The 23,757-nt window shown below is 48.7% G+C and overlaps 9 protein-coding genes across 9 annotated transcripts in view; 5 read left to right on the top strand and 4 right to left on the bottom strand.

Annotated features, from left to right (window-relative positions):
- Window positions 1-51: 51 nt before the first annotated feature.
- Window positions 52-781, top strand: BO88DRAFT_452918 (uncharacterized protein; the record flags this gene model as incomplete). Its single annotated transcript, XM_025710722.1, has 2 exons — window positions 52-226; window positions 327-781. The coding sequence occupies 2 exons, from the start codon at window positions 52-54 to the stop codon at window positions 779-781; spliced, it is 630 nt and encodes a 209-aa protein (XP_025563712.1).
- A 1,383-nt stretch (window positions 782-2,164) lies between these two features.
- On the top strand, window positions 2,165-3,498 carry BO88DRAFT_481272 (putative serine/threonine protein kinase; the record flags this gene model as incomplete). Its single annotated transcript, XM_025712182.1, has 1 exon — window positions 2,165-3,498. The coding sequence occupies one exon, from the start codon at window positions 2,165-2,167 to the stop codon at window positions 3,464-3,466; it is 1,302 nt and encodes a 433-aa protein (XP_025563711.1). The 3' UTR covers window positions 3,467-3,498.
- Window positions 3,499-11,850: 8,352 nt separating this feature from the next.
- Window positions 11,851-14,374, bottom strand: BO88DRAFT_364022 (putative AMP-binding enzyme). Its single transcript, XM_025703960.1, has 7 exons — window positions 14,029-14,374; window positions 13,893-13,963; window positions 13,683-13,830; window positions 13,586-13,621; window positions 12,489-13,535; window positions 12,132-12,411; window positions 11,851-12,064 (listed from the first exon to the last, which is right to left on the bottom strand). Exons 1-7 carry the CDS (start codon window positions 14,158-14,160, stop codon window positions 11,937-11,939), a joined length of 1,842 nt encoding a protein of 613 aa, XP_025563710.1. The 5' UTR covers window positions 14,161-14,374; the 3' UTR covers window positions 11,851-11,936.
- A 726-nt stretch (window positions 14,375-15,100) lies between these two features.
- Window positions 15,101-16,073, top strand: BO88DRAFT_386928 (uncharacterized protein; the record flags this gene model as incomplete). Its single annotated transcript, XM_025704802.1, has 3 exons — window positions 15,101-15,474; window positions 15,543-15,768; window positions 15,820-16,073. The coding sequence occupies 3 exons, from the start codon at window positions 15,101-15,103 to the stop codon at window positions 16,015-16,017; spliced, it is 798 nt and encodes a 265-aa protein (XP_025563709.1). The 3' UTR covers window positions 16,018-16,073.
- Window positions 16,074-16,195: 122 nt separating this feature from the next.
- On the bottom strand, window positions 16,196-16,906 carry BO88DRAFT_404254 (ACT domain-containing protein). The gene has a single exon (XM_025706569.1). It carries the CDS (start codon window positions 16,821-16,823, stop codon window positions 16,398-16,400), a length of 426 nt encoding a protein of 141 aa, XP_025563708.1. The 5' UTR covers window positions 16,824-16,906; the 3' UTR covers window positions 16,196-16,397.
- Window positions 16,907-17,087: 181 nt separating this feature from the next.
- Window positions 17,088-19,535, bottom strand: BO88DRAFT_487373 (SET domain protein; the record flags this gene model as incomplete). The annotated part of the gene is made up of 1 exon (XM_025712540.1): window positions 17,088-19,535. One exon carries the CDS (start codon window positions 19,533-19,535, stop codon window positions 17,088-17,090), a length of 2,448 nt encoding a protein of 815 aa, XP_025563707.1.
- A 983-nt stretch (window positions 19,536-20,518) lies between these two features.
- On the bottom strand, window positions 20,519-21,082 carry BO88DRAFT_443276 (uncharacterized protein; the record flags this gene model as incomplete). The annotated part of the gene is made up of 2 exons (XM_025710007.1): window positions 20,519-20,674; window positions 20,765-21,082. 2 exons carry the CDS (start codon window positions 21,080-21,082, stop codon window positions 20,519-20,521), a joined length of 474 nt encoding a protein of 157 aa, XP_025563706.1.
- A 176-nt stretch (window positions 21,083-21,258) lies between these two features.
- On the top strand, window positions 21,259-23,145 carry BO88DRAFT_338373 (uncharacterized protein; the record flags this gene model as incomplete). The annotated part of the gene is made up of 3 exons (XM_025702976.1): window positions 21,259-22,098; window positions 22,151-23,008; window positions 23,065-23,145. The coding sequence occupies 3 exons, from the start codon at window positions 21,259-21,261 to the stop codon at window positions 23,143-23,145; spliced, it is 1,779 nt and encodes a 592-aa protein (XP_025563705.1).
- Window positions 23,146-23,386: 241 nt separating this feature from the next.
- The window catches only part of BO88DRAFT_270349 (phosphoglycerate mutase family protein), a 1,614-nt gene continuing 1,243 nt past the window's right edge, over window positions 23,387-23,757 (top strand). The window contains exon 1 of the mRNA XM_025702349.1: window positions 23,387-23,739. Within this exon, the coding sequence (XP_025563704.1) occupies window positions 23,638-23,739 (102 nt within the window). The 5' untranslated portion in view covers window positions 23,387-23,637. The remainder of the gene's footprint in view (window positions 23,740-23,757) is intronic.

Genomic DNA, 23,757 nt, shown 5'->3' with positions numbered 1-23,757 from the left:
CCTCAACTTCCCATCGTCATCATCCACCGTGGTCCAACTACTACGCCCATTATGCCTCTTTTTCCCATGGGTACGGGTGTCGCTCCTGAGGCAGACTCTTCCCAGATGGAGTCCGACCCCGTGAAGAGATCCCAGTCACCATCTGCGGCGACGAAAATCAAAAACCGGCGCAAGCGCTATCTGGACATGCACCCGGAGTATTTCTCTGCTGATCTCGAGCTAGCCGGTCCGCTCGCTCTGTCTCCTTTAGACTGATTGGTGTCACATTCAGTCGCTCTGTCTATGACAGGGGATGTTTAAGCCAAGCTAATATGCCAGCCCTGCAGACCCGTTGCTGTATGATCGCTTAATCCGTCGATTCCAAACTCCAGCCGAAAGAGAAGCTGAAGGACGTGCCAAAGGCTTCTCAGGGGTGCTGCAAGCGGACCTATGTAGATCCGAGGCCAAGTTCGAGGCTCTTTCCCATCCTGATCCTCACGCCATGTTCAGCTATACTCGTGGTCCCAACGGAGAGATCCTCGCGGAAGATCGAGACGAAATTCCCCCGAATAAGGAGGAAGGGGAGAAGGCGTGGCGATGGGAGATGACCTTGCGGTTCCTAAGGGGGGAAGACGGCGATTTCGATTATACCTCGGTTGATGACAATGACGAGTACGATGATTGGAACGTCGAGCAGGAAAAATACTTTGACGATGAAGAACCAGAGTGGCTTGTTGAAGGAGTAGATGATGGAGAAGTCAAGTCCCATCTGCAAGGCGAAACCGGTATCCAGGATTTCTGATGGTCAAATCAGTACTCCGATATTGCTCATCCGGGTGTTGTGGCTTGCTCAGAAATCCTGGTGGCTATTTACGCCCAGCGTTCTCCTTCGAATGATGCGCTTACCTGCAGGTCCTCAGTCATTCAACTGCTTTGCGGTTTTGGCTTCGGAGCGGAGGTTCTGCTGCACTTGTTTACAGTGCGTTCTCGCTGAATGGGTAAACCCCATGTCCATAGCACGCGATCGGAACTGTCATAAATGAGCAAGATGCCTCAAAGCTCTTGCTTTGGCAGGCTTGTCACCCTCATTCCGCAATGAGAATGCAGTGCTCTTTGCCATACATTGGTTTAGCAATGATGAATTTGCATTCCGTGGATATACTTATGGAACAACAACTATATCCAGGATGGAACAATACTTGCTCTCGACCATAATGGATGCGTTAGCGATGTCACGTGCCATCCAGTCGGCATCCTTACTGCTTCACAGAACCAGCATCTTGATGACTCAGTCCTCCAATTGGCCTACTGAGAGGCTCCAACAATGATGTCGGTTATATGCTCATACGTTGACCATTTGTGCTGTAGACGCAGGAACAGCATGGTCAAGTGGTGGCGCCATGTGCCTTGGTCCAGTTCAATGTATTATGGGAAGTCGGGGAAGGATGGAACGTCAGACTGGAGGCTGGACCACCTCTAAATAGTGTTAACGCTCGTCCATAGCATCAGTAAAGCCGACCTCCGTTACATATGATCTTGTTCTTCCTAAAGTAGCTTACCTCGGATATTCAATATTCAGCATATACTCGCCTCCCTGAAGCCTTTCAATCTCATCAATTAGCACCCGGTGAATTCTCTATATCCATACTCTACTATCTGTATCTGTATCCAATCTGTACCCTTTAAAACGTAGGCGTCTATATCATCTCCGAGGTTTTGCCTGTGGCCTCCATGGCCCTGGAGCGATGATGCTCCAGGCTGGTGTTGCTGATGGCATCGCTTGCCCTGCCATAGTCATGTCATGATGTCGTGAGAAAACTGGTCTAAGTGCAAGTATGACAAGACTCTACTGTCTAGATGCCGCTTCCTTCCCACAGAAACTCCCCCGTCGTCAACATCCTCCTTTCCATCGTTCAACTCTTGTTCTGCAAAGTACTTTTGGCTCTAGCTATAGCAGGACATAGCTCTATAAGCCCAACTTAGCTTTGTAACTATTGCAGTCGATCATTTGCTATATTGGCTGCAAGTCTTGTTTCTCCACCCCCTTCTCCATCCTTTTCCCTTTAGTTCTCGTTGTGACCTACACAACGATATCTTAGCGGATATACCTTGCTTCCAGCTATATCCCGTCGTGGACCAAATAAAGGTCCACTCGTCTCAACAGACTCGTATCGATACAAATACGATGTCTTCCACTGCTTCTTCCTCTTCCTCCTCGAGCATCGATCACAGTGTCGGCTCCAGCGAGCTGGATGATCGCCTTGGGAAGTTGATCATGCCATGCTCCAAGCCCACTCCTAGCCAAAGCAGCGACTACCAAGCTGTGGAGGTCCCCGACGACTTCGACACGAGCCTAACCTCCGAAGCATCCGATAGTATGTGGGTGCTCGAGAAGATGAAAGCCTATAAGATGAAGGAAGCCTTCTACAGTAGCAAAGGCGAGGTTCTTGGCAGAGGAGCCTACGCACAGGTCCGCATCGTCTATAAGCGCAACAGCGAAGACAGGACATCTCGTTATGTCGCCAAGGAGTTCTTCGAGAGAAAGTATGCCCCATACGATGTTTTTGTGCGTGATATTCGTAAAGAGTTCATCGTTGCTCGTCATGCTTGTCATCCAAATGTCGTCAAAACTGTTGACCTTTGCATCAAGGAGAGGCAGTGTGGCATTGTCATGGAATATTGCAGCCAGGGTGACCTCTTAGATGTCCTTTCGATCGGTCGGCTAAGCACCACTGGCAAGTTATGCCTGTTCAAGCAGCTTCTACGTGGTGTATCCTACCTTCATAACCATGGCATCGCCCATCGAGACCTGAAGCCAGAGAATTTACTCCTCACGGAAAAGGGTGTTCTCAAGATAACCGACTTTGGCTTCGCCGTGGTCTTCAGGGACCCCGAGATAAATTCCGATGGAGTCCGCCAGTGTTCGAACAAAAACATCTGCGGTACCGAACCCTATCTGCCACATGAGGTATGGTACAGTAGATACTATGACCCTCGCCGGCTTGATGTATGGGCCTGTGCCTTGATCGGACGATACTTGTTCAACCATAACATAGCCTGGGAGGTCGCCGACATTAAAAAGGATAGTCATTTCCAAAAGTTTGTACTTGATTGGGCGGAATTTCGTAAAAGCCGTTCTGTCAGCCTTATTGATTGGGCTGATATCCACGAATGGCAGCCAGGGTTCCGGCCTGCAGACTACCCGAGCCCTGAGATATGGTCTTTGATCCTCCTGATGCTGCACATTTGCCCCAACAAAAGGCTCATCATCGACAAAGCCTTGAATAGTCCCTGCATTCAAGCTATTGATTGCTGTTCTCCGACGGGGCTTGAAACAGCTTCTACAGACTCTCCCTCTCCCCCTCCTGATACTCATCATCATTGTCAGGATCCCCAGGGGCTGTCACCACCACAGCACTCATCAGACACGGACACCAGGACAACTAAGTCAAGTGACATCAATAGGCGAGTATATTCAAGTGAGTAGTGAATAACTCACTAGGATTCAATATATCTCGGGTCGATGATTCTCAACCTAATCCTTTAGTTGAGAAAATATTCTCAGCTTACTACACACGTTGAACCGCGGTGCAATGACAATACTGCGGTTCATCCTCTAAAGAATCGGGCCCCAAATTATGGGCGCAATTGACTTCAACGACACATACCAAGTCAACGAACTGATATCTAATATGTTCTACGTTGATGCTTCAAACTCGATTATATACAACAAGCCGACTGCATTTGTCGTGCCGCTACTTTTGAATAAGATGTCCACTCCGCCGCTGTGTGTCAACAGAATTCCTCTAATATGTCGACTTCAGTGACTACGCCTCGATGTGACGAGTCTCTCGAATGACTAACTCGAAATAAGAAGATCTAGAGGGCTAATGCGAGCAAGGAAGAAGTAGATAGTCGGATGATAATCCGATATCCTTCTGTCAATCTAAATCACAGGAGAACTGAAAAATATCTAGAAGCTAACTAGTATAACTATCTATACATCAACATTGCTCACTTCTATCCTTTCGCCTGCGTCACAATGTTGCTTTGATACTATCAAGCCGCATTTAGTACTCTTGGAGGCTCTCAGGCACTTAAAGGCCACCGAGAAGACTTGAATATGGTACTCTATTACATTATCTTTTTATAGAAAGGACCAGAAAAGTCTACAACCTCTTATTTATAAACGAAGGCCCTGAAAGACAAGAAACACATACCACGAGAGTCTAATAACTCAGATAATTAAAGCCAGAAGGTACTATGCTACGGTAAATTTCAACATTGACGAGTCTCTCAAATTCGTCGAACAGAATTGGAACATTCATTAAATGAGTATAAAGCCTGCGCTCTGCCTCTTCTATTTCCATACATGAACCCTTCCTACTCCCTTAAGCTGATGCAGGCTGACTTCTGCTACTTTTTCATTATTATATATGATTTTGGACCCAGTAGGGGCTCATCTACCTGTCCTATCAATGCCCTATTTGTGGTTACTACCTAACATGTGCCCCCGATATAAAGACACTTTACAGAAATTTGCGATATGCGGTTCAGGATGAATGGATGTATTTTCCAACCTTGGTTCCCTTTCCATTCTTTTGAAGTGGCTTTGAATATCAGGATCGTGGTACGATATTTGGGGCTGTATTAGCCATGTACGAACACCGATGCGAGGATCTGAAGCCCCACGCCGGGGATGCGGCCAAAGGCGCTGGTATTGAGCCTGGTTGGCGGGTTGGCATACTGAATTTACTCAGTTTGCACTAGATATGTACCAAACTGTGATCTTATGGTATTTGTACTATACGTGTTTTCATCATAAAACAATTGAAATAAATGTGGGCTTGTTGGAGTATATATTCTGTCTCCAGTCAGGGAAAGTAGATCTTAAACCCGTTCTTACGGAACATGAGATTAGTGGCCAAGCCATCCGTCCTTTTGTGAACAGAGGCTCGGCTGGGTTAACAACAGAGCTTCGTATTTATTCCGGATACAATTATTGATTGTCAATCCCTCTGCCATCCATTTTGTATTTAAAATCGTCAAGATTCCAGATGTGATCGAGAACCAGATTTACTCTGAACTAAAACATGTGCTTATGCCTTATGGATTACTCGTATATCTCCTCAATGATAACATTCTAAGGAGGAAATATTCATGCTTAGCACTATTCAACTAGAGACGCCTGTCTGGGACTTAGCCGCCGATCTTTTTATAAGACTCCTTATTCAATCAAGAAGTCGCGCCATGCTGACGAAGTAGCTCGGCCACTTCAGCTCTACCATTCTCCAATGCCTTAACCTCCTCAGCCACACTCTCGTCCGTGGAACAATATGTCTTGAACTTCTCGATCTCTTCCTCCGTGACAGCAGTTTGAGCAGCCTGCAGAGCGGTAGCAAGAGATGCTTCTCCCAGCCGGATATTCACGTCCGCTCCAGCCTCAATCAAGCGCTTCGCCGAATCCTTAAGTCCAAAGACCGCAGCAGCAATCAGAGCAGTCGCGTATTTTGCCTCGGAGTGAGTCTGATTCACATCTGCACCGGCCTCAATCAAGAATTCAAGCTTGTCGATGTCATATTCAGACATCGCAGCCTTGGTGATGGCATTGCCGTAGTCTTGCTTCTTCAGTGGCTGGTTAACATCCGCCTTTGCTTCTATCAAGGCCTTGAGAATGTCAAGATCCCATCCATCAATTGCTGCTTCAAAGGCATTGGAGTACTTCCCGGATTGAAGTGGCATGTTGGCATCGGCCCCTGCATCCATCAGTGTTCTCACAATATCCGATAAGTTGCGGGAGGCTGCGGCCGCAAGAGCACTTCCGTAATCACCACGAGACAGATGCGCGTTCACATTTGCTCCTGCTTCTAGGAGACATTTGGCAATATCGTGGTCAGTTGCTGCTGCCAGGGCGCTTCCATAGCTTCCCACCGTCGGCAGTGCGTTCACATCAGCACCGGATTTCAAAAGGCACTTGACAGTTTCCGTGGCAGCGTAGCCTGAAGCTGCCGCTATCAAGGCATTACCGTATTCCCCAACAGAAACTTGCATATTTACGTCTGCTCCGGCTTCTAGAAGGATCTCTACCACCTCAGTATTATCCTTTGCGGACGCAGCAATAAGGGCGCTGCCGTAGCTCCCGTAAGGAATTTGCATATTTGCGTCTGCTCCGGCTTGTAGAAGGACTTTGACCGCCTCAGCCTGATTTTCCGCTGATGCAGCAGCGAGGGCGCTGCCATATTCCCCACCGGGAAGAGGCATGTTCACATCGGCTCCTGCTTCTAGCAGAGCTTCCAGAATTTCGGGGTCTCTAGACGTTGCAACGGTAGCTGCAAGAGCACTGCCATATTTACCCTGGGTCAATGGCATGCTCACATCAGCTCCTGCTTCCAGCAAAAGTTTGACTTCGTGAACCTCGTCTGCGGCTGCGAGAGCACTGCCATATTCACCACAGCGAAGTGGTAAGTTGACGTCAGCTCCTGCTTCGTGGATCAAACACCTGACGGTTGCCAGGTAGTCGACACCATCCTCGTCGGCCCCGTCATCGCCATCCCACCTCGACCTGTCGCCTGCGAGCGCAGCTACAAGAGGACTGCCATGGCCATAAGAATGTGCCACGTTCACTTCGGCATGTGCCTCTTGAGCCAAGTACCTGACAACATCGATCTTTCCAGCATGCGCTGCGGCTTCAAGGGCAGTACCATGGTGATAGCAACCTTCAAGGCTGCACGGTTGGGAAACCATGTTTACATCTGCCCCCTTCTGAATCAGATACTTAACAGTCTTGAGTTGCCCCTTGTGAGCGGCAGCCTCGAGGGCGCTGTAGTAGTCAATGCGTCCTAGCGGCTTGCTCACATCGGCTCCAGCGTCCACCAAGCACTTGACCATTTCATGGTTTTTCAGTGCAATTGCTCTTCCCAGAGCAGAACCCAGGTAATCTGTATCCTCTGGCGGCATGTTGGGGTCAGCCTTCGCCGTCTGAACCAGATACTTGACGGTTTCAAGATGTCCCCCATCCACTGCAGCTACCAGTGCATTCCTGAATCGCCCTTGTCCATAGGAGTATGACATATTCACGTCGGCTCCGGATTCCACTAAGCAGCGGACGGCCGCAGTCCGTCCTTTATGTGCTGCTGCAACAAGAGCACTTCCGTAGTCAATGTTATCTCCATCAGCGGCTATCCGGAAGTTGACATCGACACCCTTGGCGATCAAGTGCTGGCATATCGGCACACTGCCCCCTATGGCGGCAACCGTGAGAAGGTCGTGGCCCCGTTGGTTCAGACGGGAGATATTGATATCTCTGTTTTGCCACCATCCCCACAGGATCTTGTCAAATGCGAAGCGACACATGGCGAAAACGGCGGCATCTTCTGGCTCTAGTTCGCTCCCCCAAATATACCCAATTTTGATATAGAGAAGTTCTTGAATAGGGCGGTAGTAGTTGAAGGTATTGCTGTCGAAGCCAGAGATGTCCCAGCCAGTTGAGTTGTCAAGGAGGGGCTTCATGCTCGCATCAAGCCGCACTTGCCTGTACCATGTCCGATATTGCACGCTGCTGTCATCGGGAGCCCCGAGGAAAGTCTTCAAAAGGGATGCCACCGTGCTTTCTTCGGAACATCCGGATCCGTGCACGTGGACGACCCAGTAGTGTCTAATGTAGATGTGAAATGGGTTCCGTATGTCGATGATGTCGAACTTTCCATCTGGAATGGACTCTTCGCTCCGCCAGAAATCCTGCAGCTCTTCATTGGGCACGGTTTCCAGATCATCCTCGTAGACGTTGATGAAAAACGAGAGACAAGCAGTAGCGGCATGGCAATGTGCCTGAGTGAGGGTCCAATTGTGCCTGCTTTCCAGATATTCTATGACCGAAGCATGTGAGAAACGCCACACTCCCATCTTTGAATCAATCACAAGGAAGTTGTTACAAAGTGATAGCAAGCCTTGCTCGTCAATTTCATCAGCCAGAAACTCCTCGTCATCTTTCGATCCTACACGGATCGCAGATAGGAGCATATTGGTCTTCATGGGCTTGTGTGCGGCCATTACCCATGTCAACGCGCGTTTCGTGAGGGTCTTGTCTGGCTCCTCTAAGGCTTCAATCTCATCCCATATCTCATCATATGCCTTCTGAAGATCCTCTGGAAGGTTTTCAAGCCGCTTCCAAGCGCTTGATTCAGTTCTACATCTGAAAATTTGGTGAACCTGCAACGACGCCCATTGGAACCTATCGAGCATTAGCAACCTTGTACTATTGGATGGGTAATCCCGGAATCTTACATTCCCTGGCAACCTTCCAGAAGCTTAGCAATGATCTTTGCTTTCATCCGGCCGATGAAGGCGGTCTTTCTGGCGAGGTTGTCCAGTTGTATCTCGAGAAATTTTTGAATGTCGGCTTGATTGTGGCTTGCTTGAATAGCGACACTGGTACTCCCCACCAATAGAGCCTGGATATCCGGATCAGGTCGGCTTGAGATAAAGATTTTGACAGTATTGTTTGTTTCAGACACAAGGGTATTCAGCGCATCAATTATTATATCGCGAGATTCTGGGTCACATTCGTCGAGAGCGTCAATCACCAGCGTAGTCTTCGGATAGACTTTCAAAGACTCAGCAATTAGTTCCTTGCAGGTTTCGAAGCTGAGCTTTGATCCGCTTTCTCGAGCCTTCGAGCATGCCTCCTTCAACTCAGTCTGGATTGATTCGGGACTGGCTGGGGTAGTGGAAAGTTGGCGCACATAGCTTCGAAAAACAGACAGTGCCTTTCCACGATCCTCTTCATTCCTATTGCAGTAGAAGAAGGCGAAACCCTCATCTTTGGGAGGGTCGCTCAGCATGCTTTGATAAAGATCGATGACTCGCGATGTGAGGTACGTCTTTCCCGTACCGGCTAGCTTTGCTTTAGTATAGAAGAACAGATGGTGGGGTGTATTGAAGACTTACGAGAGCCTTGAAGCCAGAAAATACCAGATGAGCTGGCTTCTTCCCAACTGCAGAAATTACTATCTTGTAACAGCCATTCACCCGTTCCGGGTGTCCTCCCCTCTTTCACATTGCCATGATGGTCACCAAACGGCACCGACGAAATCCATTCCAGCAATGCTATGCGTCCTTCCTTCTCCATCCCTTCAAGAAGAGTCTGTACATTTTTATCCACTCGTGTTAATGGAGCGTTCAGAGCGTCAAGCATCCCGATCATCCGATCATCTGCTGCTGCACTGCGTCGAGTCTCACATGCTTGGACATCACGAAGAAGCTCATCTTCTTGCTGTGCAAGAGCTGAGAGCCCGCTAGAAACATTCCCCGGGTTCAGGATCGCATCAAGGGTCCTATGAGCGGTATTTTTAGAGAAGAGACCGCCTGAATCTGCTAGAAGCTCCAACGAGGTAGTGTAGATCCTCATTAAGGCATCTTGCAGACCCTTCGATAGTTTATCTTCAGGTGAACCGGGGACATTTGACAAGTACACTTGTTCATAGACTTGTCCCCGACTGACGATGCGAACAATCTTCTCAGTGGCTCCTAGCAAGGCAGCCATCTGTTCCCCTTCAATGACGGGGACCTAATTATTGTGAGTTTTGCATGTACGAGCGAGTAGATAAACTCCTGTGAAGCACCTACCTGCATGAGGGACTTGATAACAGACCATGGCATACTAGCTTGCGGCGGTGCGAACTGAATTGCAATATCACCGGCTTTCTGCACCCAACCGACGATCTTCGTTGTATAGTTCCGCAGGACGATGTCGTTATCTCCAACTGAGACACGCCAGAATTTCTTTTCACACTCTGCCTGCTTCTTATTGACAGCCTCCACGAGATCGTCGATACCAGTCTCGACCGATTCCCCCGAGCCGATCTTTCCGAAGCCCATGCTCTTCAGTTGAGTCTGCTTCGCAGCGGGCAGTTTCTGGAGGGCGTCCCACCAGAGATCTTTTGCAAAAGCATTTGGCTGCGGCGCAGGCTGTGGGTCGGCGTGCGACGAATTTGCGGCTTTCCTGGTTGGGAGTTTCTTCTCTTCTTCGAGTCCGGGGGAAGATACCTTCGTATCAGCTGCCTTCGGCAAATCCTAGATGAATATGTGAGCTTTACGCAACAACACGACATATCTCTCCTTGATACTCACAGGTGCATCGGCAGCATGGCTTTTTTTCTTGTGATGGTGTAGCTTCTTCTTTAGCTTGTCAAACATTTTGCCTTCAGTCTGGTCAATCTGCTGTTCGTGTATGGGGGTTGTCAGATAATTGCTCGCAGAGAAAACGATGTAAGTAGGACATGGAAGGACACAACCCCATGGAGGGTAGAGAGATTAATCTAACCAAGCCCCACAGTTCAGCTGGCAATGTATACATGCATAGAGTTCCATTGTGCTGGGAAGTGATATGCGGTTTCTCTACAGCACAGACTCAATCGTGGGACCCACCACTCATTACAGACAAACTGTAAATTGATGGTGTGTGCAGTGTCTCATCTGGTAGGTGCGATCTCTTCACCTGAGTCATTGCCGATCTTTCATTCCAGATACCGATGTTCGAGATTTGAAGTACCTCGTCCGCTTCACAAAGCACCTCGGCAAAGCCGGCCAATGCATGATTAAATGTCACCTGACGCACATATTGAACATCTTTCTTGACATTATGGCACTGCAGCCCTTTTAGTGTAGTGAATCCGATGCTTATATCTCCGACCGTTAAATTATACATGGAATATTGCACGAGGTCTGCTGTTCAGGGGTAGGGAGTTATGTGAAACTGTGCGCCAGCTCAGCTGAAGTGAACCGGCTTTGCGTGTATTTTGACTGAATCTGATTGCGTGACGTTTGTTGATTGGCCAAGCATGCAGCAAGGTGCATGCCTAGCATGCTGTACCCGCGGGATGATCCCACAGTGGCTGGCTGGACACTGAATCCAAGCGAGCATTGCTAGTTCATGCATGCTGATACGTTCCAAGTAGGGTAATTGCACATCCCAGTTCGACTGCCCGACCAGAGAGGCTTTTCTGTCATCTCCAGGCCCAGGAATGGCTGGGGACAACCAATAAAGTATATTCATTCTCATTTCTCACTTATTAATGATACATTCCTGCACATTCTTCACAGAAGTGGCGTCCCTGAGCTTCTGATAAGATAACTCTATTATAAGTAATTCATCTGTGGAAGGCGTACCATAATTACTCCTTCGCATACCAGCACTGCCTGTGGGGACGGGTTGCGATCGTAACGAACCTAGTGGACTACTAGTATATCCGACGACGGATGATGACGGAACGGACCCAGAGACGCTTTCGGACGACACAGCGAGGCAGTCTTCGTAAAGACCTGGAGGCAGGAGTCCAAGGAGACAAAAGTGCTCCGCGGCCCCGCGTGTATGACAACAGTAGCTTCGGGAGAGGTACTGAGGCCGGACGTGACAGACGAACCCTGGCAAAGCTCGGAAGAGCCGGGGCAGCGAACAAGCCACGCTAATTCGAGAAGTGGATTGGTGACCCACTCCCCTCTGGATCTTCTTATTGTTATCCCCCCAGTAGGTAGACGGGAGGAGAGGTCGAATTCTGTCTTTTAGATGCGCCGAATTCGGCGTAGACAGTACATGACTAGAAGGAGGAGCGGGGTTGGAGTTCGATTCTTCCTTTTTTGGAGCAGCCTGGGACCCTCCTTCCTACCAGCTTATATACTAAGCGAATAATAAAGCAATAACCTGCTCTATTATGAATAGATTATGCAGTCATGACATCTAGAACATGATTAGACACCACACTTACGCGAATCCATAGCAACTAGAAGTCTACAATAAGGAAATCCCACCATCTATCTACTTGTAGTTCCTAGATTCCAATATAGAAGATAAATAATTTAAGACCTGTATGTATGGTGTTTCTTTTACGAAAAGGATTGTATGCCCTATATACCACTCCAACGTTCCTCTATGTAGATAGATCCCGCCAAAATATATAAACTCAGCCAAGATTATTCTTCTCCTTCAGCATCTTAACAGCATCTTCCCGAAGCTTGAACTTCTGCACCTTACCGCTTGCAGTCTTGGGGAAAGACTCTGATGGTTGCAGGAAGAATACGTATTTTGGAACTATGCCAATCCATTAGCTATCTCATATGAATTGACAGAGTATTTTGGTGAATCAAAGGAAACATACCAAGATGGTTACTCAGCTTCTCACGAACCCACTGCCGGATCTTATCCTCATCCGCAGCTTCACTCTCAGGTTCCCGGTGGATAATGAACACAGCCACAGCCTCTCCATAACGCTCATCTGGCACGCCCACTGCCGAGGCATCGATCACGCCGGGGTATGTCAAGAGACAGTTCTCAATTTCCAATGGGTGGATGTTCTCTCCGCCGCGGATGATGAGGTCTTTTACACGGCCCGTGATGGTAATGTACCCGTCGGGAGACATGGAGGCTTCGTCGCCCGTCTACGATCAAGAAGTCAGTACTAGATAATTATGGTTGTCGGTGGTTTTTTTTTTAGCAGTGTATGTATAGTACTCACATGCATCCAAACTTTCCCGTCGTTATCAGCAACCATAACCTCTGCCGTTTTTATCGGGTCATTCCAGTACTCTTTCATCAGGAGATAGCCGCTCACTGCAAGCTCTCCGCGGGTATTGACGGGCAAAATGTTATTGTGATCATCCAGGCTCACGACCTTTGCTTCAACATGTGGGAGTAGTCTTCCGACAGTGTTGATCCGTTTGTCGATGGGGTCGTCTGTTGTGGTCATTGCAGAGACGGGGCTGGTCTCCGTCATTCCGTAGCAGATTGTCAGCTCGGTGAGATTTAGGACCTTGTGTAGTCTTTTCATCAACTCCGCGGGTATGCTACTTCCAGCTGCGATGCCGGTACGTAGGTACTGGAAGCCTTCGTTGGGGATTTCCCCTTCGTCTAGAAGACTGAGCTCTTCGATAAACATTGTCGGTACGCCGTAGAGTGCAGTGCACTTTTCTTCTTGCACGGTTCGGAGGGCTGCTTTGGCATTGAAGGCTTCTGTTGGGAATGCGATGGCTGCACCGTGGGTGGCGGTGGCCATGTATCCTAGTACAGATCCGAAGCAGTGGAATAAGGGGGGTGGGCAGCATACAACGTCCTCTGGAGTGAGGCGCATTCTGTCGCCGATTTGAGAACCGTTGTTGAGAATAGATCGATGGCTCAGACATGCTGCTTTGGGCATTGCGGTCGTTCCGGATGTGAATTGGATGTTGACTATGTCGGTTGGGGATAAGTTGCGAGGTGGTAGGGCGCTTTTGTCAGGTGTTGCGTCAGAGGTAAGTGATTTGTAGGCTGTTAAGCAGTTGAAGTCGGAGGTGTTGACGCGACCGGATGAGTTGTCAACTGAGATGATGCTCTTCAGTGAGGGAACTAACTCTGACTCGATGCGGGTCTTGGAGAGGTCCGGAATTAGGTGTTGAAGGAGAGGAATATTGCTTCTTGGGTCCTTTCGGGGTAGGTTTGATTCGGTGCTAATGATCAGATGGCTTGCTTCTAGGTGAGCCAGGGCGGAGACTACTTGAGTCGCGTTGAATGATGGGTTGAGTGGAACCTATTGCTGTATCAGCCTTGGTCTAAATGGAGTGCAAGCGTCCTACCTACCAGGATCGCACCCAGCTTGAACAGTGCATAGGTTGCCTGCGAGAAATGTGGTTATTACAAGATATTTGAGAAAGACTTTCACGGGCTGGTAGCATACAACAGCATGTTCCATGGAGTTTCCTAGCATGACGCCCACACGGTCTCCGGTCTGGACACCGACAGATTCAAGACCACGCGCAAGGGCATTGCTTCTGGCGTCAAGGGAAGAATATGTCGCTCGATCATTTTGTTGTTTGCAGATGACACTTATTAATGTCAGAACACCGCTCCTCCAAAGCACAGGCTCGATGGCAGAGGGGAAGCGTACGCTGGTCTATCGCCATACTGGTTGACGATCTTTGCGAAGTGGTCTCCAATCACTGTATCTAACAGTGGAGGCTGATATCATGTCAATAGATTGCCCCGATACCACGTTGACTAAACATGGCATGGAACATGCTTACTTCTGTAGGACCTCGAGAATAGCTTGTCGTTAACAGTCCACGTCTGCCCGGCAATGCTGCCAACTGGAGGGGCTTCCTCACAGAGCATCTCCTGTGAAAAAGCCCTCTACAGTTAACTGAAACAACGCGCATCTGGCTCTGTGGCAAGGTATGTTCATAGCACTCAACCCATACACAGGTGGAGGTCGTGGTATTCGTCACTAGGATGTACCTCCCCTTGCTTCTAGCTTCACCAAAAGCTGGGTCTAGATTGGCTCAACCAGAAATTGCCGGCGGATAGCTAAGAGCACGGACTGCGCCACGCAATTTGAAGAGTAGTGAACACGAGCTGAGATCCAGCCTTGACAATTGGCAGAAAGAAGAATGAAGAGCTGAAGAGATGGATTAATTAAAAGGCAGCTGGAGGAATGTGGCCGGGACTCACGTGTCCTGTAGATGCGGGGTTGATGCAGGCGGCTTGCCTGTTTGGGACACTAGTACCTGCAGCTCATTTATTGCAGTAACATTCAATACTTAATCGGTTTGAGTACTCTAATCTTAATTAACAGCACTCTTGTGGCACTAGTTATGAAAGCTCTACCAAGGATAAAATCACGCATGTACAAGTAGCTACTTTGTACTCTTGTTCCTCAGGCCGGAACTGTTCCGATTCCCGGGCGGGGAAATGAAGCTTACTAGGATGGATCTTCAGCTTAATTTAGGGCTTCCCCTCAATTGGTTCCTGACTACTTTGGCCCGAGAATAACCGAAGCCACATTCACCCCCATTTGTCTATCTATCTATATTCTGTGCTATCAGATGTGTTGTTCTTGACTGAATAATGTAGTACTACTATTCATGGTACTTTAGGCCATTCCACCCTGATTGGTGAGTAATGCTCATCTCGATTGTATCCGGACAGATACAAATGCATCCAACCCGATCCACGTCAGGGCCCGCATCAAGATGACTTGTGCCTTAGACTGCAGCAGTCGCCACCCTTGCAGCCTGCACCCCCTTGGTAACCGACTCTTCCCTCCCGGTTTCTTTCCAATCACCGATCTACTTCTATTATCCTCTTGCAAAGGTCAAGATGGATGATGCTCGCGCGCGTGAGCGAGCTGATCGTGATCACAAGTTGGCTAGGATTGAAGAGCTGATCAGGCAAACTCCTAGCCAGCATGTTGAACCCTCCGATCTGAAAGCAGCCAGTATCCGTCACTTGCCCTTATCCCTTGATGGGAAATGTAAACATCACCCACGCTTTTTCAATTCATATCCAGAAGAATTGCCCCTCCCAGAGAAGGAGGATGGGAAGGATCTTCTAGAATTTCCCCCCGATCCGAAGCATATCCTGTGGGATACTCGTGATATGGAGATTTTTTTTACCAACCATTTCAGCAATAGCTGGGAATATGCATCGGATGAGTACCCTAATAACCCTCCTCCCTCTGGCATATATCGAGAGTATGTCCCCTTTCAGCTCCAAACTTACATCTTTCATGGTAAGCAGTCTGTCTGACCGTTCATAACAGTATTGGAGACTATAAATTCGGCCAACTGCTGGAGTCTGTCGATTTCAAATGGTATGCCGTAACAGTGACGGAGTATCCGGGAGGAAATTACCCACACTTCAAGGCTATGTTAGAAAGTGAAGCGATTGGGGATGATCGACTGCTCCGCGGAGAGATCATGACTATCACTGATATCATGGCTGCTCGTCCGAGAACCAGGTCTCTACGAACGCATATCATTGCCCCAGTATGAACTCAAGTAGTACTTACACTCCAGTACACTTATTTATATCGACAGATGCTGGTCATATCTCTCATGGGCCCTCGCCATGCCCGCGTCCTGGAAGCCGATTTTGACGGAGAGATGCTCAACATTCGTGCTTCCAAGCTGTATGACTTTTCGCGCAAGAATACCGATTCTGCGCAATTGATCACGCGGTATTGGCTGGGTGGTGCATGCGGCCAAATTACGATGGAAACGATGAAATCCAAGTAGATATGCTGTATTTGTTGAGGTACTGGCGCTGGACGCTACGTTCATGATCAAATGGGTAATGAAATATGGTTCTTGGAGTACATGGTAAGGTTATAAATAATATTTGGATTAGTATGGGTTAGCGACAATATTCTAAAGCTGATAACTTTTTCAACCCGTATTGTTATATCAAACATTCTAGCAGTTGTGTATATCATAGCAATTGAAGCTGCTAGTAGCACTGGTCATGAAAACAGCGCAGTTAATGATATCAATAGTACATCTCAACACCGTCCTCTTATGACATGCTATAGAGCTCCTTCAATATTAATATCTACCCAATAACCCCCAATCAATACTACAAGAAAAATGCTCCCTCACACAAAACAATTTCCTTCACTTTATTTCCCCGACAACTCCGCCAACGCCCTCATCGCAACCTCCTCCTTCCCCTCAGGAACAAAAACATGATCATGATAGAACCCACTAACCACATTCGCACTCACCCCAGCCTCCTTAAGCTTGGCGCTAATAGCAGCCATCAGCCCCACCGCCTCAAGACTAGAGTGCACGCTGATGGTAATCATGCGGCAGGGGAAAACATAGTTGGTGAAGCCGTGTGCTTCGGCACGCTCACGGGTCACAATGTACGTGGTGCCTTCTGCTTCCTGGAAGAGGAGTTGGGGTTGCAGGGTGTGGAGATCCGGACTTGCTTGCGAGATGCTGGTGTGGGGGATGGTGAGGAAGACGAAGATGTCCGGGTGGAGAATTGGTGAGAGGGAGGCGAGGAGGGTTTGGAGGTTGGATCCGCCAGGAGTTGGGGGCATTTTGGTTTGGTTGAGATTGTGTTTGGGTTTGGGTTTGGGTTGGAGGTATAGAATAATTTAGGAAGGTTTCTTGGGAGTTGATGAGATTGTTGGTTGACGTAAGTAGACACTGGCGTTGGTGGTGGTGATGAGTTTATTTGGAATTAGGCTAAACTTAATTTGGAATAGAGGGTAGTTAAGCTCTAAATGCACTGGTTATAGACAACATCTGAAGTGTATATAGTCCCTTTAATATAATTCATTGCATGAGGAGAAACATAATGTTTAGTGTCCTCTTCCCTCTCTTTCCTCTTCTTCTTCTTTTTCTTCTTCGTCCTCCTCATCGTCGACGAACACGTAAGAGGATCCTTCTGACTCTCTTGATGACGATTCTTCCGATTCTTCCAATGTTTCTTGTTCTTCGGTTCCTTCTCCTTCCAAATCTTCTTCTCCTTTCTCTTTCTCTTTTCCTTTCTCCTTTCCTTTCCCTTTTCCTCCCCCTTCTTCTTCGTCATTGCAATTAGGGTAATCATTGTAGTCTTCGAGAATAGGAACCCAATCTTGATGTATTCTCTGTGCTGCTCTCTCTTCCTCTTCCCTATCTTTTCCTGTCCCATCTTTCGATGATCCTATCTTGTCTTTGGACTTTCTCTTTGATGGCCCTTCTTCTGCTTCTATTAATGATCCTCCTTTTGACCCTTTCCTTGGTGCTTTTGCTTCTTCTGGTTTCTTGTATGGTGGCCTTTCTTCGACCTCTTCTTCTTCGGTCTCTTCTTTGTCGATCGCTTCTTCGTCGGTCGCTTCTTCGTCGGTTTCTTCTTCGTCGGTTTCTTCTTCGTCGGTTTCTTCTTCGTCGGTTTCTTCTTCGTCGGTTTCTTTTTCTTGGGTTTCTTCTTCTTCTGCCTCTTTCTCCTCGTGTTCCTTGGCTAAACATTCTGTTTTATCTTTGTCCACTTCCTCGGCAACATTCTTAGATGCTTCAAGCTGAAGTTGCATATCCCTTTGCTTTCGCCGTTCCATCTCCCGTTCTCGTTGCCGTTTCTTCCTCTTCTCTTGCTGAGTGTAACACCCTTCCTCTCCACAAATACATGTCCGACCTTTCCAATATTCCCGGCCATAGTTAATCGTGAGTTCCTCGAAAGGTTGAATATCCCGCACGACCTCCACGGTCATCGTTGCCCGGTTTCCAATTGTCCGCCGTTCAAAAGTTGTATTAGGCCTGCAAGAGTGGTTGATAAACCGAGTGAAATTCCCATATTCCATCGGGCAAATTAGAGCAATTTCCTTGTCTACGTCGACTTTACCCTGCATGGTAAGCCCATATATAAGGTCACCTTTATAGCAAGGTGGATGGAGCTCGCCAACATATTCACCCAGAATATCTCCTTTCTCAAATCGCGCAAGAGCACGCACCCCGACACCCTTGGATGTTTCCACCAACTGCACGAACTCAAAGGGGGCCTTATTGATTTGACATTCGCAGATTTTCCCTTCGGCGCAGAGATCGCAAAGACCATAATTAAGGCCCTGTCGCAGCGTTGGATCCTTTTTCAGCCCCCGATGCTCTGGATCCTTCGCCGTTTGCCAATCCCTAGGGTGAAATATGCTAGCATCGATATGTTTCTGTAAGCGATTTTGGAATTTCGGTGAGCGAACTTGTCTCTCCTCTTCAATGATTACTATTTCATGATGATGCGTATGTCTGAGATCATCCGCTTCAACCCTGGAAGCCAATGCATGGTTTAGCTTAGGTGGAGCACCATCCCCCGCATATGGCGCCAACAAGTTGCGCCATTCAAAACCACGCGTAGAAGCCTGGATCCAGATATTGTAATGGTGTTCCTGAAATTTTCCATATACGGCTTTCCACATTAATGTGCTTTCTTCCTTACATAGCCTTCGAAAGGCTTCCGCTTGTACACATATCGCAAACATGGGCCAGCCGAAGTTATCGGCGAAAATTCGTAGTCGGCTCGCTTCTCGCTCCTCGCAATCCATATTGGCCTCATTAAATGACCATATTGTGCAAGTAAGGGCCTTCTCTAAGGCCCGTGAGGCGTAAATACACCGCACCTCGTAGTCCAATCTTGCCACCCTGTTGTTTTCACTTTCGCTGTGTATTTCGTTGACCTCATATAAGTCGTACATGAACGCATGCAGGATCTGGTCTCTATTCTGTATAGATGCTGGGGATAATGGGCGGGGGTGGAAGGTGCCCATTTTAAGTCGTTTGTTAGGAGTATTGTCTGCATCTTCTCCTTCTTGTCGCCGCTTTGTCTGGGACCCTGATAGTTGCACTGGGGCTGGGGAGCTCGTGTTGGGTTGTTTTCTGGGAGAGCCTTCTGTGTCTTCTCCTCCTTCCTGCCCCTGCTCCTCCTGGGATTGTAGTGGTTGGGCTGGAGTGTGGGGAGTCGTATTGCCCCGCTTACTAGGAGAGCTGTCTGCCTCTCCTCCTTCCCGCCTCTGCTCCTCCTGGGACTCCGATGTTTCTGATGGAGTAGGGGGGATTGTCTCAGACTGTTTGCTAGGGGAGATGTCTTCGTCTTCTCCTTCTTGTCCCCGCTGTGTCTGGGATCGCAATGTTCGGGATGGAGCGGGGGAACTCCTTTTGGGCCGCTTGCTAGGAGAACTGCCTGCGTCTCCTCCTTCGTCTTGCCTCCGTTTTCTCAGAGAACGTGGTCGTGAACTGGAGGTATCTTTCGGACCGTTGTCCGAGTCTCTTTTCGCAGCCATAGATCAGGTAGTTGCGGTATGATTAGAATTAATTGATGGGATGAATCGTGACGTCTTTGGAGCTTCTCTGTCTGATTTGGGTAGCTACAGGCTCCGCCTGTATTGGGTTGGCTAACTTTCGGGGGTTTAAGTATTCGGAAGCTGCCATCATGAAAACGGAACTCTTCCGGTAACCTGCGGTGTAACATAATGAGCGTTTGTAAACCTTCGGCACAAAGCATCTGTTCAGGAATGCTTTGTCTTGCCCATATATAGATCATCTTGGGGAAAGAACACTTGGTTCCATGGTTTGGTAGCATGCTGTGTCGGGGGCTATTGTTCCTTGTATAGTCTTATCACGGATTGTTTCATGCGAAAGACTCAAAGACTGGAGATAAACCATGGACTTATGGCATTAGGGTCTGAAACCTATAAATATCCTATCTGGTAGACAAGATTCTTGGGATAATGAGATTGGGGGGCTCTTTGTGTTGGGGGTCAAATCCATGCGTCGTTCTTTGTTGGTATTTCCATGGACATTGGTAGATAATGAAGAGTGTGAGATATCCTGGATTCTTCACTAATTACTATTTTTGGACACTCAAGCGGCTTCTGCTGGCAGGATTGCTCCATGTTTAAGTTTGATTGTTATCTTATTGTCAGTCAAATCGCATAGAGATATGGAGGTCATAAAGTTCAAGTTTCGGAATGGCCATTAGTAGTAATTGTTGAGCCATTCTTGTCCCCCATTATGCTCCAGGCGGCCAGTGAAACATGTCTTTGGCCTACTTGCAGGATCTCTTTCGGCAGTAATTACTGCCAACTATGTTAGTGACAATAGACTAGTATTATCTAATCATTTGTCGATTTCTTTTCGTCGAAAGGGGAATATAGTGGGTTTATGTAAAACAAGAAGACCGAGCAGCATACTTGTAGTGGCCTGGCAGCAGTGCTCTACTCCATTTATTTGACATTTTAGTTAGAAGAATGGAATCTTATATTAACTAGGAACTGCCATATGTGATCATGTCATCTATTCCAGGCTTATCACTATAAATAACGTTGTCATGTGACTGACTGTCCTTGCGGAGCCAGTGCGGGACATTTTGGACACCCCGGATGACGAAAGTCTGCAGGTTGATGATAGCCATGGGGTTACACTAGTTAGTTTCTGCACAATAGTAAGCAATCAACCCTCGACCTTGAAATCCAGAGAATAGAACGAATGATATGAAGGGACGAAAGCCCACACAAGCGGTGTGAAGCATACTAGCCCTGTAAAACCCAAAGGGGCAGTGCCAAAACCAGGCCGGAAGATCAATGATCCAGTCGCGGGGCGCGCGGGTGTCGGGGTCCCAAAGCGGTCTAGCGGCAGGCAGTCGGGGTCTCGAAAGGGGCATAGCGCCAGGCTGGGGCAGATGAGCCTCGTTCAGGCCATTGTATGTAAGCCTTGTACCACCGCCGGTCCATCCTTCGATTTCCTTCACTCCTTTTTGTCTGCCTGATTCTTCATCATCTCCAGGGACACTCCTGAGGGTTACCTCCTTTCGTTGTTTGCCTCTCTTCATCTTTGAAGGCTTTGCCAAGTGCCGGGTTCGACGTGACTCACCCCGTCGGAAAGGTTTCTCTTCCGTCTTTCCTTATCAGGCAATAATCTCAAGGCCGGCTTTTCCCCTCCGTCCTTCCGGTCATCCTGAATTCCCGGGCATCAACTCTCCCTCAAAGCCGCGTCTCTCCTTCGATCATGGCTGCCGACCAGTTGCTCCAGTCCATTGCTCATTCCACTCCCGGTGAAGAGTGGTTTGACTTTGACAACTCCTTCGACATCCCCTACGGAGGTGTGGGAAGCAATCCCACTTCGGTGGATTCTGTCTCCCCTAAGGATTTGGATCTAACTTTTGCCGACTTTGATGACTGCAATTGGGGTCCGAGTCCTGGGGTCTGCACTCAGGAGCTATTCGCTGATCTGGTCAACTATGATGCGCCTATGGAGGGCTTTGGAGGACATGCATTGGACGCCTCGCCATCCATGCTGGACCCCACCGGGTCCTTCCACCAGACGCCCGCATCTCCGACTCCGGGGTTGATGGGGTCGGAGCTGACTGACCTATGGTCACAGGATATGGGCGGGGTTGACGACCCCTTCTACACCACTGTCCGACAGATGGTGGAGTTCCAAGCTGCTGCTGATCCAAGCGCCTTGTCTAGCAAAGAAAAGCGCATGGAGGCGTCTATTGCTCTTCACATGCAACGCCTCCAGGAAGCAGCAATGCAGGATCTGGAACTGTCGTCGGACTCGAGCACAACATTCCCATCCCCTCGCTGGTCCGACTCTGCAGCAAGCGTTTATCAGGGTGGCACATGTACAACCCCAGCTACCACACCTCTGCCCGATGTAACGCGCACACCAGTCTCGGGCTCTGAGTCTGCAGCTGGGGCCATGGAACTGGTGCTTGATCTTAACATGAACACAACCACGAACGTACCAAAGAAGCAAAAGCCTCGATCGCAAGCTCAGAAAGAAAACTACATCAAAGTCCGAAAGCATGGTGCTTGCGAGAAGCACAGGAAACAACACAAGCGGGTAAGTAAACCTTCCAGAGCAGCCGGATGTCTGTGTACTAATTCTAGTATAGTGCAACTGTCTTGAGAAGGCCGCCTCCCAAATTGCTGTTAGCCAAAAGGCTGTTTCTACTTGCAACATACCAATCAAGTCGACCTTCAGCACGCAACGACATGTTCACAGATCCGAACGAGAATCTCTTCTTGTGAGCACGGCGCCGACACCAGCCAGTAAGTCAACTGTTTCACAGCCGACAGGAGGCTTGGGTTCAAAGGATCTTCAATACGTTCAACTTCGGCATCGCCACCGTTTGCCATCCACCCATACGTCGATGGATCCTCAATATGGACATCACTCGCCACACTCAGTCAAGTCAGCTGCAAGCTGTCGTGGCGACGTAGACGTCAATGGCGGTACAGGTCGTCCGACAACGTTCCAGGGCAGCTCGGGACAACAGCAATCACCAAGGTCACCTGGTTCCGACCGCAAGGTCGGCCTCGTCCATTCACTGTCGAAGAGACTGCAGATCTGTTCGACATCAAGTCAGGCAGATCGGGGAGCACTGGCTCTACGCCATGCTCCGGACAGACAACAGGCAAGCCAGGCTGTGAAAGCCCGCATGCATGTGTCAGTCCAGGCATCAATTCCATCCCGATCCGGTACAGCCGCCATCAGCGGCGTACTTTGCAGGCCCAGCGCCCCAGGAGGGGCTTCTGCCACAGCAAGCGTGCAATCCAACCGCGGCACTGAGACCAGTGCCATATTCGAGAGACACGCCAGTTCCTGGCGCATCAGATCTTTGGTATATCCATCGACACCCCACTCGTTGGCCGTACAAGCCAACGATGTCCACGACCAATTTGCGTCGCGGACAATTGTGTCAAGGGTACTTCAAAGCGTCTTTCCGGTCTCTCACTTCTTGGATTTATCTGTATGCTTCGCTTCTTGGTTGAGTACGTGCGTTGACAAAGCCTGGAGCTTTTCCAGCTTTGGCAAGCTCGTCATGATCTCGACCAGACGGCATTGGCTCGCGGGGAAGGGATTTCGATGGGGTTGATTGTGATTTAAAACTTGCATAAGCGTGTTTTCTCTGTTTTATATGTATATTTACCAGTTATTTAGCGGTGTTAGTTCTGTCTTTGCTTGATACCATCGTCCATGCTAGAGCATGAGGTGAACAGTTAGGAATGGTCTTCATATATTTCATACATTCATTTCAAACATTCATTCTGGTGTTCAACTTCTATTGATCTCATATTCAGGCAACTGACAAGTAGAGTTGACCACATACTGACTGAACTTTGAACAGGACCCCCCAAATAACCGGTAATCCGGAGTAGCCCTGTACTCAAGGACATCTCATACTGCGAATCCCGAGTCCACCGTCCCCACTGCTATACAATCCCACCAACCAATCAACAGCCCTCCATTATCCGCGTTCCTGCGGGCCCCAAACTGAATGGATCCATCCATCAATCCATCCATTCATTCCATCTCCAGTTCTCATCTCACTCCCTCCATCCAAAAACCATACCCAACCCTCTCCCTATCTTCACCCCAATGACCCCCTCCACCCCCACTGAATCGCATTGGCGATTCTACACCGTAACAGGCTACTTCTACCAAAGTGAGCCCTCCACCGACCCCAACACCTTCAACTACGTACGTCCACCCCCCCCC

Source organism: Aspergillus vadensis (genome assembly GCF_003184925.1).
Source record: "Aspergillus vadensis CBS 113365 unplaced genomic scaffold BO88scaffold_9, whole genome shotgun sequence".
Taxonomy (NCBI): Eukaryota; Fungi; Ascomycota; class Eurotiomycetes; order Eurotiales; family Aspergillaceae; genus Aspergillus; species Aspergillus vadensis.
This window is presented reverse-complemented; position numbering and strand designations above follow the sequence as displayed.